This window comes from Notechis scutatus, chromosome 16 (genome assembly GCF_049901735.1).
Source record: "Notechis scutatus isolate UNSWTSFEM ecotype Mainland chromosome 16, rNotScu1.2, whole genome shotgun sequence".
Lineage (NCBI taxonomy): Eukaryota > Metazoa > Chordata > Lepidosauria > Squamata > Elapidae > Notechis > Notechis scutatus.
Genome location: NC_142024.1, coordinates 6,440,599 through 6,456,868, shown reverse-complemented (window position 1 = coordinate 6,456,868; position 16,270 = coordinate 6,440,599). Strand labels below are relative to the sequence as shown.

Sequence of the window (16,270 nt, the reverse complement as noted above, 5' to 3'; positions counted from 1 at the left end):
CTGAAAAAAAGATTTACGGTTCAGGTTAATTCTGCAATTAGAAATTGGCCTTTTGCAGCGTGACTACTCAACACGAGGAGTCTAGGGCCGTCCTTTGGTCAGCTGCCGTGCATAAGAAAGTTGTGAAGTTGTGGAGTTACAGCGACACATTCTGTGCGGTCCGAAAATCCCACCTTAGCATCCCTCTCTTTTTCTGGCTTTTGGGGTTTGTCAGCATCTCCCTGAATACAAAAGGGATACTTTATAGTTTTTAGAAAAAAAGGGAAAAAGAGAAATTTGAAAACTGTTAGAGGGACATAAGACTTATCAAAGAAAGGAGCAACGTAGAACTGCAGAGAAATTTCCTGACAATTAGGACAATTAACCAGTGGAACAGCTTGTCTTCAGAAAGCATGCAAATGGCCAGCTATTTGCAAGGAATATAAACCCGTCTCTTCTCCACCATCTAGTCAGAGCTGAAGAAGCTTCTTGGACGAGAAGCAAAACGTCTTCAAAGAAAACAAGGAAGTCTTGGAAAAAATAAGCACCTTTGGGACAACTGATCTGGAGGAGTGAGAAGCTCTACAGGCTTATCTTTAGAAGTTGTAGGTGCTCCATCATTGGAGGTTTTTAAGAAGGGACTGGACAGCCACTTGACCGGAATGGTCGAGGGTCTCTTACTTTTGAGCAGGGGGTTGGACTAGAAGACCTCCAAGGTCCCCTTCCAACTCTGTTAATTTTGTGTTTGTCGCTCATTTGTTAGTGGGATCCTTTTAAAAATCACCGCGAGACCAAGCGTGCTAAAGTCAGGTTACCGACTGTAAAAAATAAATTACAACCTTCTCGTAGCAATTTTTAACCGTTTTATTTTAGCTCCTTTAGCCAAAACGTTCGGTATTTAACATTGAAGGAAGCAGCACCCCTTCCTTGCCTGCCTCAGAGGACAAAACGCCTCGGCCGGTTCAAGCCAGCTTCTGCATTGTCCACCCTCAGAATAATTGCATCTCCTTCGTTTGCATTCGGTCTCTGTGGCTTCGAGGGTCGTGGGAACCCCTGATAAGTGTCCACCTCTTCTGAAGAGGAAATCAAGGCCTCCCCTTTACCGAAAGCCTCTTTTGAGTCACGGTTACCCTGCTTCCATAAGCTTTGAGGCCTTCCATGGGTAGTTCCAATGCAAGACGTCTCCTTTGGTTGTTAGAAGCAGCCAGGCCTGGCGGAGACGCCTGGGAATTCCTGCCTTGAGGTTTTCTCAGTGGCTTTTTAGCCATGAAATCCAGTCTTGTCTCTGGGCCCTAAGGAGAAAAACAAACAAACAATCAGACAGTTCAAAGGAGATGTCCCCAGTGAGGAGGACATCAGCTCTCTCTGGCCCATCTGCTCTGCTCCGCTACTGTTCTGATCTAGGCTTCCTCAAAAGCACGAAGCCAACTCCTCATCCCGATAAACCCCTTTTATTTAGTTGACAGTGAATTCCTCTCCAGCAAAGTCCCCTGACCAACAGTCTTTCAAGAGATTTCACAATCACAGACCTTTATCAGGCTTGGAGAGTTGCCAGGCCGATATCTTTTAGACGCCACACTGTAGCAGACAATGCTTGGCAAGAATGCAGGAACAGATCTTCCCCCAAATGAAGTAATTGCCTCCTGCAAAACCCCACTCCCCTTTCGCTCCTCTTTTATACTCTAGGAGAGGGGGCCATTCACCGTCCACCTGTGGCTTTACTCCCAAGCCGATCCTTGTTCCTTAGATGTTCCCTTCTTCGGTCAGCTCTGTGCATGTGCACACTAGGAACAGGCTTCAGCTGCTCTTCTTCCCCACTGATCTCTGACTCCAAAGGCAGCTGATAACGGTCAGATGGCCCTGGCCCCCTCTCTGCCGCCAACGCAAAGCATTCGTCAGTGCCTTCCCCAGACTCCAGGACTGGCCCATGTTCCTCCCCAACCTCCTCACTGTCCGAGTCTGCCGCCAGCTCCACTGGCCATTGGTGGGCCACAACAGCTCTCAGGTGGGGGTGAGAAGGAAGAGAAGGATGGGGCTACCTCTGCAGGGGGGGGGGGCACTATCCCTTCCTGCTGTAAAAGGACTTCTGGAGGGCACGTGGCATTGATGAAGTCATCTCCACAACAGCATAGAACTGGATGGCCACCCATTTCCTTTGTTTTGCTTTCACTTCCTTATGCCATTTTTATACCACTGGGGTTTCGCAGTAGTATCACATCCAGCCGAAACCAGATCTGAGCCGCTTAGCTTTTGGGGAGACCATCCAAGGATGGTTAAGCACTTCCACCCCTTGTGACACCAACTGCTAAGTTGCTCTAGAAGAGGAGTCGGCAACCTGTGGCTCTGGAGCCGCATGTGGCTCTTTCATCCCTCTGCTGCGGCTCCCTGTCCCTCAAAATACGCGCCACAACCGCCAAAGGGCAACACCCGCCGGTACGCGATTTATTAAGCTTTTCGGTAGGGATAAATTTTTTAAAAAAAGTTTCAGAAGAAAAACCGAATGTTTAATTCAACTACATGTGCTAGTTTTGTAGCCGCTCAAGAAATACTCAGGCATGTGAAGGGTTTTGTGGCTCCCGGCGTTTTCTTTTTTTATGTGGGAAACGGGTCCAAATGGCTCTTTTAAGTGTTTAAGATTGCCTACACCTGATCTAGAACGATCACCCCCACCAATCAGAGGGAGTCGTGTCCTGGCCAGCGCCTGTTGCAATCTGGAGTCCTCTGTGACCAAAGGCTACCTTACATCACGAGCATCTCTCATTTTACTGGAGAGGGAAACAACTCACTCGCTGCCTGCCTTGAGGACCAGGTCTCTGCTTTCATCTCTGTGATTCTGGGCCATGGAGAGGTAGAAGCTCCATTCTGGGAGTCCCAAGGATTTCGCTCTGAAAAGCTCGGCTTTGACGTGACCAGTCCAGGCGTAGTCCATCACCAAGAAGCGCCCGTCTCTGGAAGGAGGAGAAAGAGGGAGAGCATGCTGACCCAGCTCCCCAAACAGGACAAACCCTCTGTAGTTAAATAAATGTTCCCTTCTGTCCCAAGGACCGGCCTATTAATTTCCACTGCTCTCCTCTCCTCTGCCTTCTGCACATCCGCGCATCAGGCACTGGACCCAGCTGTTCCTCCTCTTCCTCATCAGCCACCTCCAGACCTGGGGGTTATTGACTCTCCATCTAAGGGCTGACGGATGGCCCAGGCTCGCCTCTCTCTCTCTCTCTCTCTCTCTCTCTCTCTCTCTCTCCCTCTCTCTCTCCCTCCCTCCCTCTCTCTCCCTCCCTCTCCCTCTCCCCCATGCCGTCTCTTCCTCCTCTGATTCAACTGCTGGAGGGGCCCGTGGCCGACAGACCACAACAGGACATTTTAACCTCCGTGGCTCTTCCAAATCTCTTCCAACTGATGGATAGATTTCCCTGGAGTCCGGATTACTAGGCTGGGTGAGGGTCTTTTGAGGTGGAGGGGCACTTACTCCTTGAGGTGAGAGAGCAGCAGCAAGTCATTGAACAGGTGCAGATGGATGGACTTCATGCTGACCTGGGGCCGGTAGCCGAGTCCGGCCTCTTGGATTAGGACCTGCCGGAGCTCTCCTTCGTGAATTAGCCAGCGCCCCTGGCTGAAGTGAGGAAGAGGCTGGAGAAAGTAAGGATGGTGTCAGCCACCACGCCGGTCCCTCACTGCATCCCATGCCCCAATCACCATTCGTCTCAGCTTGAGACTTCCTTTCAACCAGGTGCAGAGATAACATGACCTTGACTTAGGAAAAGAGTGCTATTATGTCTAACCACATACGCTCCAAGAAATTCCCCCTTCCCATTTTCCCAGGCTCAAGAATGTGGCAGTGCTTTACAGCCCTCTCTAAGCGGTTTACAGAGTCAGCCTCTTGCCCCCAACAATCTGGGTTCTCATTTTACCGACCTTGGAAGGATGGAAGGCTGAGTCCACCTTGAGCCTGGTGGGATTTGAACTGCCAAATTGTAGGCAGCTGGCTGCAGTAGAAGCAGCTTGCAGTACTGCACTCTAACCTCTACGCCACCACGGCTCATTATGCCAGGTTGCAGTATTTCTATCCATAATTAGAATTATTATTGCAATCCATGATCACTTGGCGTGAAAGCTCAACTCACTTTGACCTTGGAGAAGTCCATCCGTTTTTCCAGCATCTCCAGCTCCTCTTTCTGTTTCACGGCTTGGACGTTCTTGTTGCATTGGGACACGATCTGAAAAAGGCAGCCGAGAGGTTTGGTCTCCCCCGGAGAGAGCCACAGGTGGCCAAAGCGGAGGAGCCCGACAATCCGGGAGGACAAACAGAAGGAAGGAGCCAGGAAATACCAACACGGAAGGGTCACCCCGGGAGCACTTACCTCCCCCACGGCCTCATGGGCCAAGCCCACTGATTTGGCCAGCTCACAATCGGGTCCGGCCCATTTCAGGATGTTCTGACATGGAGGGAGAGAAAGCCACAGTCAAACGAGCCACCTGGGTCCCTTTCCCCACTTCTCCTAGGCAAGGAGGGACCCTGGAGCTGAGCATCCGTTCACAGAGGGAGCCAGGTAACACCTGGGTGCAGGGCTGGGCTTCACAAATTTTAGCAACGGGTTCTCTGCCCGGCTGCTGCGTGTGGGTGTGGCCATGGCGGGCGTGGCCTATTGCGGTCTCCTGCACCATGGCAGAAGGGGTGTTTTTGCTCTCCCCGCGCTCTGGATCGATCCTGTGATCAGTTACAGAGGCCTTCAGGAAAGCCTTGCCGGCTGCAGAAGAAATGGGCCGGCAAGGCAGGTGTCGGGGTGCGTGAGGCCTGGCTGCAACTGTCCGAAGGTAAGTAGTAGGGCAGCTCCACCATCCACCATCCCCACCCTAGCTTAATTTTTACCCATGCACCCTGGAGTCGGCGGCATCTTAATTAGGGCTTATATTGGGCGCATGTGTAAAAATCAAGCTAGGACTTATTATCGGGGTATGTCATCTTTTTGGGGAAACAGGTAGTAAGTGAAATAAGCATCCCTCCTCCTCCCCTCACCCACCTGTAGTAGGATTTTGAGCCGAGTGATCCTCTGGAAAGGCAACACCAGGAAAGCTTTCAAGGGCTGCCTCTTGCAGATCGGCTGCTCCTCCAGCGTGCGCAGGACCTGTAGGAAGCGGCTGTTCCCCTTCCTGGCTTGGTGGAGGGAAGAAAGAAACGTTTTCAGGAGGTCCTCAGGGCACCGACGCTTGCCCCCAATTGACCAGAGCTGAGGAAGGCTAGGCTTAAGGTGGACGTAGAGTGGGAGGTAAGGAGGACTCCCTTGAACCCATCCCGGCCAACTTCCCGTGTGAATCTATGGAACGAGTCAAGGGGATGCTTGGCCTAGAGCAGCGGGCTACCGATGGACCGGTCCCTGGCTGCAGCCAGCGAACCCCGACTCTTCCGTCCGCGGGGTGGACACGCTGCCTCCCCTCCGCTCCTCACATCAGCCGTTGCATGAGCTGCTCCTGATACATCTGGTTGGTGACGTAGGGGACGTAAGCCCGGTGGAAAGCAGGGCAGTTTTTCAGGACCACTTCCCCGAGACCTGACAAGAAGACGTCCTGATCCAGGTGATCCTCCAGCTGCAGCAGAAACCTGCAGGGGGCAGAGAGGAGGAGGAGGAAGAGGAGCGTGTTGGATGCCCCGCAGGTGACTGTCCTGGGAGGCTTCCGAAGGCCTTGGCGGGCTAATGAAGAGGAGCCAAAGAGGGAGAGGAACAGAGGACCACCCTACCTCTCACTGGTGTCCTTGACTTGCGAGAGATTGGAAAACAGCTGCTGCACTTGGGCCCCTGTGACAGCTCCGCGCAAGGCGGGAGACAGCTGGAAGTGGAAGACGGCCACCCGGAGACTGCGCAAGTAGGAGGCCTCGGAAGTGAGCACCTCGAAAATGGCCTGCCACGGAGACAAAGGCAGATGGGTTGCCGGGAGCGGAAACGAATCTTGGCAAACCCAGGGATCAATCCTACGGTGCCTGTCAAATCAAGGCTGCGGGGAGCGATTGGATTCCCTAAAGGAAAGCACAGCTTCTCCCAAAACAAAACCGCTGCCCTCTTTTGCAGTCAATTCTGCGTAGACAGCCCAGGTCAACGTCATTTGCGGTATCGTAAGAGCTCTTGAAAGGGACGCAGTGGCTCGTGGGCTAAGATGCTGAGCTTGTCGATCAGAAAGGCCGGCAGTTCGGCCGTTTGAATCCCTTGCACTGTGTAATGGAGGGAGCTCCCATTCCTTGTCCCATCTTCTGCCAACGGAGCAGTTTGAAAGCATGTAAAAATGCAAGTAGACTAGGGACCCCTTTGGTGGGAAGGGAACAGCGTTCCGTGCACCTTCGGGGTTTAGTCATGCCGGCCACATGACCACGGAGACGTCTTCGGACAGTTCTGGCTCTACGGCTTTGTAATGAAGATGAGCACCGCCCCCCTAGAGTCAGAAATGACTACGTATTGTGCGAGGGAAATCTTTACTTTTAAGAGCTCTTTGCCTACATGCCATGAGGAAAGTTTGTTTTGGGGTTTTCTCTCGTAAGCTTAACGAGAACCTTCTGGGTCACAGGACATGGCCAAAATTATTTCCACATGCCACTTAAACTCCAGAGCAATGCAGTGTTGAAAAATATTTAAAGTTAAACCTTAACTAGTTATACTTTTGGACAGGCAAAATGGTGCCTATCTCTCTCACTCATGGTTTAAAATCAGCGCGTGCCCTTAAAAAGGGCCAATTCTAGGATTCTGCAAAGCACAGCAATTATCTTCCTCCCATAGGGTTGCTCTAAAGCAAGGGGTCTTCCAACTTGGAAAGTTTAAGACATGTGGACTTCAACTCCCAGAATTCCTGAGCTATCATGACTGGAGGAGGAATTCTGGGAGTGGAAGTCCACAAGTCTTAAAGCTGTCAAGTTTGAAGACCCCTAGCAAACTGTGGACAAAAGGCAGTTATTAATTTAAGACTTCTCCTTCCTTGCTTTCTTCTCTCCGTCAGGGCTTGAATCTGCTCCGTTGTCCCAATGGTCCAGGTTTTGCCTCCTGCCTACAACCCTCACAGAACCCTCTGCTGCTGCCATTCCCCGCGATACGCGTTTCCCGGGTACCTCCTGTAGGTGGCGCTGCTGCGACGGGAGGCCCTCCAGCAGCCCTCTGCTTTTCACCTCCGGGATCTCTTGCCACAAGGAGAAGCTGTAATCGCGCTGGGGGGAGAGCGAGGCCGCCCCTAGCAGGGCGGAGGAGAGCAGGGTGGCGGTGGAGAGGCCGGCACCCACCGGGAGAGCCCGGGGCTGCTGCCCTGGCGCCTTCAGCCGGTTCATCCCAGGGTTTTGATAGAGGGGCTCTGCGTGGAAAAGTGGGACAGAGGGGAGGTGCTCAATCCAGCACCCCAAAACCAGTGGCTGTTCCCTTCATCTGGCAGCTCTGTGCATGTGCACACTGGGAACAGGCTCCAGCTGTTCTTCTGCCTCGCTGATGTCTGACTCCGAAGGCAGCTGATAATTGTCGGACGGCCCTGGCTTCATCTCTGCCTCCGACGCAGATCCCTCGTCAGAGCCTTCCCCAGACTCCAGGGCTGGCCCAACCTGTCTTCCTCCCCAACCTCCTCACCGTCCGAGTCTCCTCACTGTCGGGCCACAACACCTCCGCCCCGAGAAAACCCCGGCGAAGACTCATTTCCATACTGTATTTTGATTTGCTCTGCTGATGGTCCACTTCCTTCGTCTCTTTTCCAGAGCTTCTCCAGAGTGTTCTAGAAGCAAGAGAGAGAGAGAGAGAGAGAGATTGGGGAGAAGTTGGCTCTCTTCGTTGCCTCTTCTGTGCTATCTTTTGGTAGTTTTGCAAAGTGCCCTCGAATTCTCTTTGGTTAAAAGATGAAAAGCCGCTCCTTAGCGCTGTGTTGTTGTTTTGCAACGATCTCAAGAGACGTAGCGATGAATTGCATAGGGAGAAGAGTACTGCTGAAACGCCTTTTTTTAAAAGTAAATGTTATGAAAGATTTACAATTTTAAAAGCAAATCATATTTACAATTTTTGCAATACTTTGTGACATCAGCTTTTCCATATTCGTTTACATACAGTATGTATGTGTGTGTATGTATATACACACACAAATATACATACATACACATGTACATCAATTACATTTACATTGTCTTTTATTCTTCCTTCTCCTGCAATTCTATCATAAGTTTGTTCATTTCTGCACAATCCATAATTATTATTTTTTTATTATCTGTGGGACTACTCTCTGTTTTCCACTTTTGAGCATAGGTCATTCTAGCTGCTGTCAATATATGTATTGTTATGTATTCAATTTCTTTCCCATAATCACTTTTGATTATCCCTAATTGGAACATTTCAGGTTGAAGTTCTGTTTCCCCCCCACCCCCCCAGTTATTTCTTGCCACCAAATCCTTTTCATCCAAAACAAAATGAAAAGCTTTTTTTTTTTTTTGTATGGAAAGTTTGCTTCAGAGTCTTTGCTGGTGACGAGAACACGGCTGAAGCAGTAATGCAGCAACAATCCGTCAGGCGACAAATCCGAAGTCAGCAACGAGAGGGAAAGCGAGGAACATTGGACAGTAGTGCTTGGGGGGGTTACTGCCTAAACCTAAGCAAAGCACCTTCTGCATGGTTCTTGGTTCTTCCCCCCACCCCCCCAGCCCTGCCCAGGTGAGCCTTGGAGGATACCTGATGCCCGGGTGTAGCCATGGCTGTGCCTTGGCCTCGGGCAGGTTCTCCCGGGGAGTGTGAGGGGCCAGTTCGTGGGATGCCATGGCTTCCTTGTGGGTTCTTGGGCCTCCAAGAGGCCTGGCAGCCGGGGTTGTGGCACAGGAGGACAACTGCCTTTACTGCCCCACCGCCAGATGCTGTCAGTCCAGAAGGAGACACGGAGATGAGGGAGCAAAACACACACGCGCACACACATAAACACACACAGGTTGGGGGAAAGGAAGCTGGTTGGTGCACCTTCGAAAGGCTTGGTTGTCAAAACACACAACTCTCCCCGGAGGGTTTCTCCTTCTGCCACCGACTGCAAAAGCCGCCCTTGTTCGTTTTATTTCGGTGCGTGGAGAAAAGAAGGGCTTAGATCAAATCTGAACGGTTTTTTTTAATTAAGTACCATAAAATACAAAATAAGTAAATAAAAGAACAACAAGGAGGGAAGGGAAAGGGGGGAAAGAGAAGGGAGGAAAGGTAAGGAAAAGCAACTCAAGAGAAGCATTGACTTCAGGAATAAAGCATTAGCATCAAATCACAGCCTTTTGTTTTCCCATAATAATACGAACAAGTCATTTCTTATAACCCCCAAATCGAGGCAGCAGGCACAACCTGCCGATGATCCCCTTTTTTCTTACCTCTTTTCCCTCTCTGGTTCGGACCCTTTGGTGAAACTCCCTCCACTGGATCCTCAACCCTGTAATGACCTATCCCCGAAGGCCTTGGGGGAAGGGAGATTGGAGGAGGTTTCCCCTGGAGGTTGGGCGGGAAGAAGGAGGGAGGCTGCCGTTAGACATCTCAGTAGCTCTGCTATACCGATGAAATGCCCCTCTCTCCCCCCCCCCTCACTGCAAATATGCCCCTGGCCCCAGGGATGCGGCTGCTGGGGGGTTTGCAGGGGTTCGGGAGGGCCTGTAAGTGCAGGGCAGAGGCTTGGGGAGGCTGGAAACGAGAAGAGGACGCTTATAGTCAACATATATATATGCCTTCTATTGTCCTCTTTTAAGAATAATCATCTTAACCACTGACTAGGACAAAGGTCTTCAAACTTGACAGCTTGAAGACTTGTGGACTTCAACTCCCAGAATTCCTGAGCTAAACATGACCGGAGGAGGAATTCTGGGAGTGGAAGTCCACAAGTCTTCAAGCTGTCAAGTTTGAAGATCCCTGGACTAGAACTTAGCCATTTCAATGGATCAATCAATCAGAATAGAGCTGGAAGGGACCTCGGAGGTCTTCTAGTCCAACCCCCCTAGTCAAGCAGGAGACCCTAGACTATTTCAATCAATCAATCAGAATAGAGCTGGAAGGGACCTTGGAGGTCATCTGTTCCAACCCCTGCTCAAGCAGGAGGCCCTAGACCAAGGGTCTTCAAACTTGGCAAGCTTAAGACTTGTGGACTTCAACTCCCAGAATTCCTGAGCTAACATGACTGGAGGAGAGGAATTCTGGGAGTTGAAGTCCACAAGCCTTAAATGCTGTCAAGTTTGAAGACCCCTGATCTATCTTTATCTATCTACCATCTACCTATCTATCTACCTACCTACCTACCTACCTACCTATCTATCTATCTATCTATCTATCTACCTACCTACCTACCTACCTACCTACCTAATCCAAGGTCTTCAAACTTGGCAAGTTTAAGACTTGTGGACTTCAACTCCCAGAATCCCTGAGCTAACATGACTGGAGGAGGAATTCTGGGAGTTGAAGTCCACAAGTCTTAAAACCGTCAGGTTTGAAGATCCCTGGACTAGAACTTAGGCCAGTGGTGGCTAACCTTTTTGGGCTCCTGTGCTGAAAGTTGTGCGTTCCTTCACGCTCGCATGCCAGCACCCAGAAGGCAATGCGCACAGCACCCCCACAACCCCTGCGCATGTGTGTGCAATCCCGCTGCTGCTGCCCCCTTAGCTGCACTGTGTGCCTCCCAACTGGTTTTCGGCCTGTTTGAGGCCTTTTCCTCCCGGAGGCTCGAGGGAAACCTCTGCAGCCTTGGGAGGCCGAAAAACGGGCCCATTTCATCAGTTCTGGTATTTCCGGAAGGCCCGTTTTTCAGCCTCCTGAGGCTTCAGAGGCTTCCCTCGAGCCTCTGGGAGGCCGAAAATCAGCTGGAAGGTGTGCACATGCGCAGTGTGCAGGTAAATTTGGCCATAGGTTCGCCATCACGGACTTAGGCACTTCTTCCATATATAAGACAGCTGTTAGTTCACAAACTAGCCACCAGAGGGCACCCTTTGCTTACTGATGAATGGTCTTAATAGTTCCTTTCAGCCTGCTATGCCCAAAAGAGCCACCGGAGGGCGCCACTTGCTTCCCCAGCACTACGAATGGTCTTAATGGTCCCTTTAAGCCTGCATTGCCCAAAAGAGCCACCGGAGGGCGCCACTTGCTTCGAATGGTCTATGAATGGTCTTAATGGTCCCTTTAAGCCTGCTGTGCTCAAAAGAGCCACCGGAGGGCGCCACTTGCTTCCCCAGCACTATGAATGGTGTTAATGGTCCCTTTAAGCCTGCATTGCCCAAAAGAGCCACCGGAGGGCGCCACTTGCTTCCCCAGCACTATGAATGGTGTTAATGGTCCCTTTAAGCCTGCATTGCCCAAAAGAGCCACCGGAGGGCGCCACTTGCTTCCCCAGCACTATGAATGGTCTTAATCGTCCCTTTAAACCTGCTGTGCCCAAAAGAGCCACCGGAGGGCGCCACTTGCTTCCCCAGCACTATGAATGGTCTTAATCGTCCCTTTAAACCTGCTGTGCCCAAAAGAGCCACCGGAGGGCGCCACTTGCTTCCCCAGCACTATGAATGGTCTTAATGGTCCCTTTTCAGCCTGCTGTGCCCAACAGAGCCACCGGAGGGCGCCCTATCAGATTTTTACAGAGCGAGAATGACGTCGAGGCTGGGCGGGAGAAGCGACGGCTGGGAGGGGCGGGGCCAGGCGAGACACCCCTCCCGGGAGGCGTGTGGCGTTGAGCTGGCCACGCCCACCCGCTCCCAGGGCCGCCCAGCCCCGCCCACCCGGTCACGTGTCCCCCCCCCAGCCACGTGCGCCTTTGCGCAGGGCGGGCCCGGACTTGGGCGCAGCTGCTGCGGGCGCCTCGCGCTCCTTTCCCGGACGGGCCCGAGGACGGCGGGTCTCGGGGGGGCGCCCGGCGGGTTTGGCGGCCCCGGTTCCGGTAAGGGAGGCCTCCTTCGTCCCTTCTTCCCCCCTCCCCCAAACCCGCGTTGGGGCAACCGGAGCCGCTCCGGAGTGGCGCCCATTGGGAAGCTCCGCCGGGGCCGCTTAGAGGAGGGAGGCTCCCGCTTGGGCTGCCCCTCCAGGTGGGCTGGGGGGGAGAAGGGGGTCCTTTAGGGCTGCCCCCCCATGGCTTCCTCGGGAGGGGAGGGGAGGCGGGAGGGGGCCGGCAGCGTGGACAATTCCCAGCCTCCTTGTTGAGTTGAAACCCATGAAAAAAGCTCCAGCCTTTCCTGCTCGCTTTCTGCTTTCTCTGCATGGTATTCGCACTTCTTTGGGCGGGGCTGGTACTTTTATTGATTTATTGTATTTTATTTGGTTTGTCAATTGCTTACAAGATAATAGGTATAAGTATAAACATAGTTTATATATTAAATATAGTTTATACATGGATACATATGAGAAAAATATGTATGTGTATACACACACACACACACACACATGAAACAATAGGACAGGGACGGTAGGCATGTTGGTGCACTTATGCACGCCCCTACAGACCCCTCAGGAAAGGGGTGAGGTCAATAGTAGACAGTCTATGGTTAAAAGTTTTGGGGTTGGGGGATGAGACCACAGAGTCAGGTAGAGTATTCCAGGCATTGACCCACTCTGTGGCTGAAGTCGTATTTTTTGCAATCTAGTTTGGTGCGGATTTACTTTGAGTTTGTATCTATTGTGTGCTCTTGTGTTGTTGTGGTTGAAGCTGAAGTATTCATTGACAGGTAGGACATTGCAATACATGATTTTATATACTATACTTAGATCGGACCGGAGGCGGCGTAATTCTAGATTGTCTATGGCTCAAATTTCAGGTCTGGTGGCATAAGGTATTCTGCTACAAGTAGAGGAGTGGAGGATTCTTCTTGTGAAATATCTCTGGGTTTTCTCGACTGTATTAATATCCGATATGTAATGTGGATTCCAGACTGATGAGCTGTATTCGAGAACTGGTCTAGCAAAAGTTTTGTATGCTCTACTTAGTAGTGCAATATTACTGGAGAAAAAACTACTTAGGATTAGGTTAACAACTCTTAATGCCCTTTTGGCTATGTAGTTACAGTGGGTTCTGGCACCTAGATCATTAGAGATGAGTACTCCAAGGTCCTTAACAGAGTTGGATCATCAACAAGGTCTTGACTATTCAGCTTGCATTTTATTTTCTGATTTTTTTTTACCAATATGTAAGACAGAGCATTTGTTTGTTGAGATTTGAAGTTGCCACTTGTTTGCCCATTCTGACATAGTCGAGGTCTTCATAGGATGGGTGCATATGTATGTTTCTCCTTCATTCTGGTGCTCATCAAGCATTCCCAAGGCCCTTTGGCTTCTCCCCTGCTCCTTCTCTCCCTCTTTCCCCCTCTCTGGGGTGGGCAGGTGGATAAACCCCCATAGTTCTAGGTCACCCAACTTAGTTTTCTAGACCATCATGAGATCTGCAGGTCCAGCTCTTTGGGCCAGATGGGGAGGTGGAAAACTTGGTTTGGCAGAGTGGGTCTCCCACAGAAGAATGCAGAGGCAGACCAGAGGGTTTGGGGGGAGGGTCCCAACCCCAAAAGGACCCCCCCTTCCATGTGCTCAAGAAGTAACACCCTAGCCCATTTTAAGAGGGAAGAGCATACTTCTAAATTCACCTCCATAGATTGCAACAGCTCATCCAGAAACATTTGGAGAGGAGCCCAATTCCCCCCTTATTTCTAGGATGTGAGTTTTGGAGGCCTCTCCCTTTACAGGGTTGTCCCCCCCCCCCAACAAAATGGGGGGAGGAAATAAAAATTTTCTTCTCCATTATCCTCCATCCCCATTTGAAACACCCAGGTGCTTTGGTTTATTTATTGCTTTACTTATTACTAAACTTGTATCCTGCCCACCTTCCCATTTCCATCTCGCCCCCTCCTATGCCCTGCAGACAATCCATTAATTAGCACAGATGATTAATTAGCACCCAGCTGCCTTTTTGTGTCCCCTCCTCTCCCCTTTGAGGTTGGATTGACACCCCTGTTTTTTTTCCTTCTCCAGGAGGCGAGAGGGCCGTGCCCCAACGGAGCCACCACCTTCGGAAACCGCTGCCTCGGGCAGAGTTGCAACAGCTGGCAAGAGGAGAAGAGGACGTGGTGGAAGACTTGGATTTTTCCAATGGAGACTGATGGATGGACAGATTTTTTGGGGGGTTAACTGGACAGCTGTTGCCACTTATGGAAGGCTGAGGAAGGGGCTGCATTGTTCCAGCTGGCCCTGAAGCACTGGAGGGAAATGCCAGAAAATTTTATCCTCCAGCAGGGGAGCTTAAAAAGACCACGATGGCTGCAAAAAACCCCTGCCTCTTTAGAATAATAATAATGGGGGTTCTTAAAACCATCTCAAAACAAAACCTTCTTTAAAAAATAAAAAGCCAGGCCAGCCTTCCATGCTGCCCCTTCCTCTTCGGGAGGCCAATCCCACCCACCCAGCCCTGGAGACGCAGAGATGGAAGACCAACGTGCCACCACATTTTGTGGCTTAAAACTCTTGGGACCAAACAACAGCAGGAAGAGTTGGACTGGCAGCACAATGCATGCTTTGAATCCCCCACTCCCCCCAATTCCTCTTATTTTTATTTCTGTATGGGAAGGGATCGTGTGTGTCTGTTCTCGGCTTGTAAAAACAGCCTCTTGTGCATTTCTTTCGGAGGCCTGGATCGCTCTGCACCGAAACCGCAGCGGGCAAAACGGCCAGATCCCGATGGAGAAACGTTCTTCCCTGCGGCTTTTACTGCATTGTGACCCACGCACGCCTTTCTTCGCCGCCTGTGTGGTGCCCACCAGGAACTGAGACCCCCCAACACACACACACTTGTTGCTTGAGGTCACCGGACAGATCAGGTGTAGAATAAGGAGTTAGTAAGTCTTATTGTTGGTCGTGAGTGGATAAGGAGTTAGCAAGTCTTATTGTTGATCGTGAGTGGATAAGGAGTTAGCAAGTCTTATTGTTGATCGTGAGTGGATAAGGAGTTAGCAAGTCTTATTGTTGATCGTGAGTGGATAAGGAGTTAGCAAGTCTTATTGTTGGGTGTGAGTGGATCCCCAAGGTAGCCAGGATCTCTCTAATTTGCAAGTTAGGTGAATGGAGTCTTAAGTCCTCAGCTTGGCTAAAGAACCATGTTTGATGATTTGTGGAGATACGCTTGAGGCAGTAAATGGTAAATTGAAGTGGTAAATTTAATTTAAGTGGTAAGTTTTAAGCTGTGGCTGGTCAAGGAATCATGGCTGTTGTGAGCCTTTAGGACCACGAGTGTTTATCTGGTAGGATTGTGTAGAGCAAATTCAGATGTTTGGACAGAGTTGAGGTGTCAGAGGAACTTAGATCAGTGTTTTTCAAACTTGAAGGTGTGTGGACTGCAAACCCCAGAATTCCCCAGCCAATCGGTTTGGGGAATTCTGGGTGTTGAAATCCACACATCTTGCTAAGGGTGGGAAACCCTGATCTAAGAGGGTCATCTATACCTCCCCCCAAGTAGGTCTGGACTTGCTTTCAGAAAGCCAATTGGCCTTTAGAAGGGTGTGGACTTCAACTCTCAGAATTATGGGAATTGGAGTCCTCCAGAGTGGAAGCCACTAGATGGCTCCCACTCAACTCCCAGAATTCTGCAGGAGGAGTTAAGAGTTTTGGGAGCTGTAGTCCATCCATTGAAAGATACAACTTTCAAAGGGAGGGATTTTAGCTCCCAGAATCCTTAGCAATGGTGGCTGGAGAAGCTTAAGATGTCCCCTTTCTCCCCAAGACACCAGATAGCAGCAATTCAGTTCCCAGCATTCTCCATCCCGTGGATTGGAGAATTCTGGAAACCGAAGTTCACCATTCTTTGGAGACCAGAGAGCTCCACACCTTCACTTGGTGGTGGCCCCCAATTCTTCTCAGTTCTGTGTTCAGAAATCTGGGACTTGGGACAAGTGCCAGGCCCTGCAGGTGTTGGGTCTCCAATTCTTCTGGATTCTGTGTTGAGTTCTTCACACAGAGGGCAGAATCCTATCTCCATAGGATGCTCTAGAGCAGAGGTCTCCAACCGTGGCCAATTTAAGACTTGTGGACTTCAGCTCCAAGAATTCCTCAGCCAGCAAAGCTTGGCTCAGAATTCTTGAGCTAACATGAATTCTGGGAGTTGAAGTCCACAAGTCTTAAAGCTGTCAAGTTTGAAGAGCCCCGATATAGAGGATAGAGGGATGATATAGAGATAGATAATTGATAGGTGATAGAGATAGATCAAGGGTCTTCAAACTTGTAAGACTTGTGAACTTCAACCCCCAGAATTCCTGAACTAACACAACTGGAGGAGGAATTCTGGGAGTTGAAGCCCACAACTCTTAAAAGCTGTCAAGTTTGAA

The 16,270-nt window shown here is 50.6% G+C and overlaps 1 protein-coding gene across 1 annotated transcript; it reads right to left on the bottom strand.

The window, feature by feature from the left end:
* Positions 1-842: 842 nt before the first annotated feature.
* ARHGEF19 (Rho guanine nucleotide exchange factor 19) lies at positions 843-8,817 on the bottom strand. The gene is made up of 11 exons (XM_087944833.1): positions 8,652-8,817; positions 7,643-7,710; positions 7,067-7,302; positions 5,714-5,874; positions 5,423-5,575; positions 4,998-5,127; positions 4,338-4,412; positions 4,101-4,193; positions 3,446-3,606; positions 2,766-2,927; positions 843-1,271 (listed from the first exon to the last, which is right to left on the bottom strand). The coding sequence occupies exons 1-11, from the start codon at positions 8,735-8,737 to the stop codon at positions 1,229-1,231; spliced, it is 1,368 nt and encodes a 455-aa protein (XP_087800959.1). The 5' UTR covers positions 8,738-8,817; the 3' UTR covers positions 843-1,228.
* Positions 8,818-16,270: the final 7,453 nt, after the last annotated feature.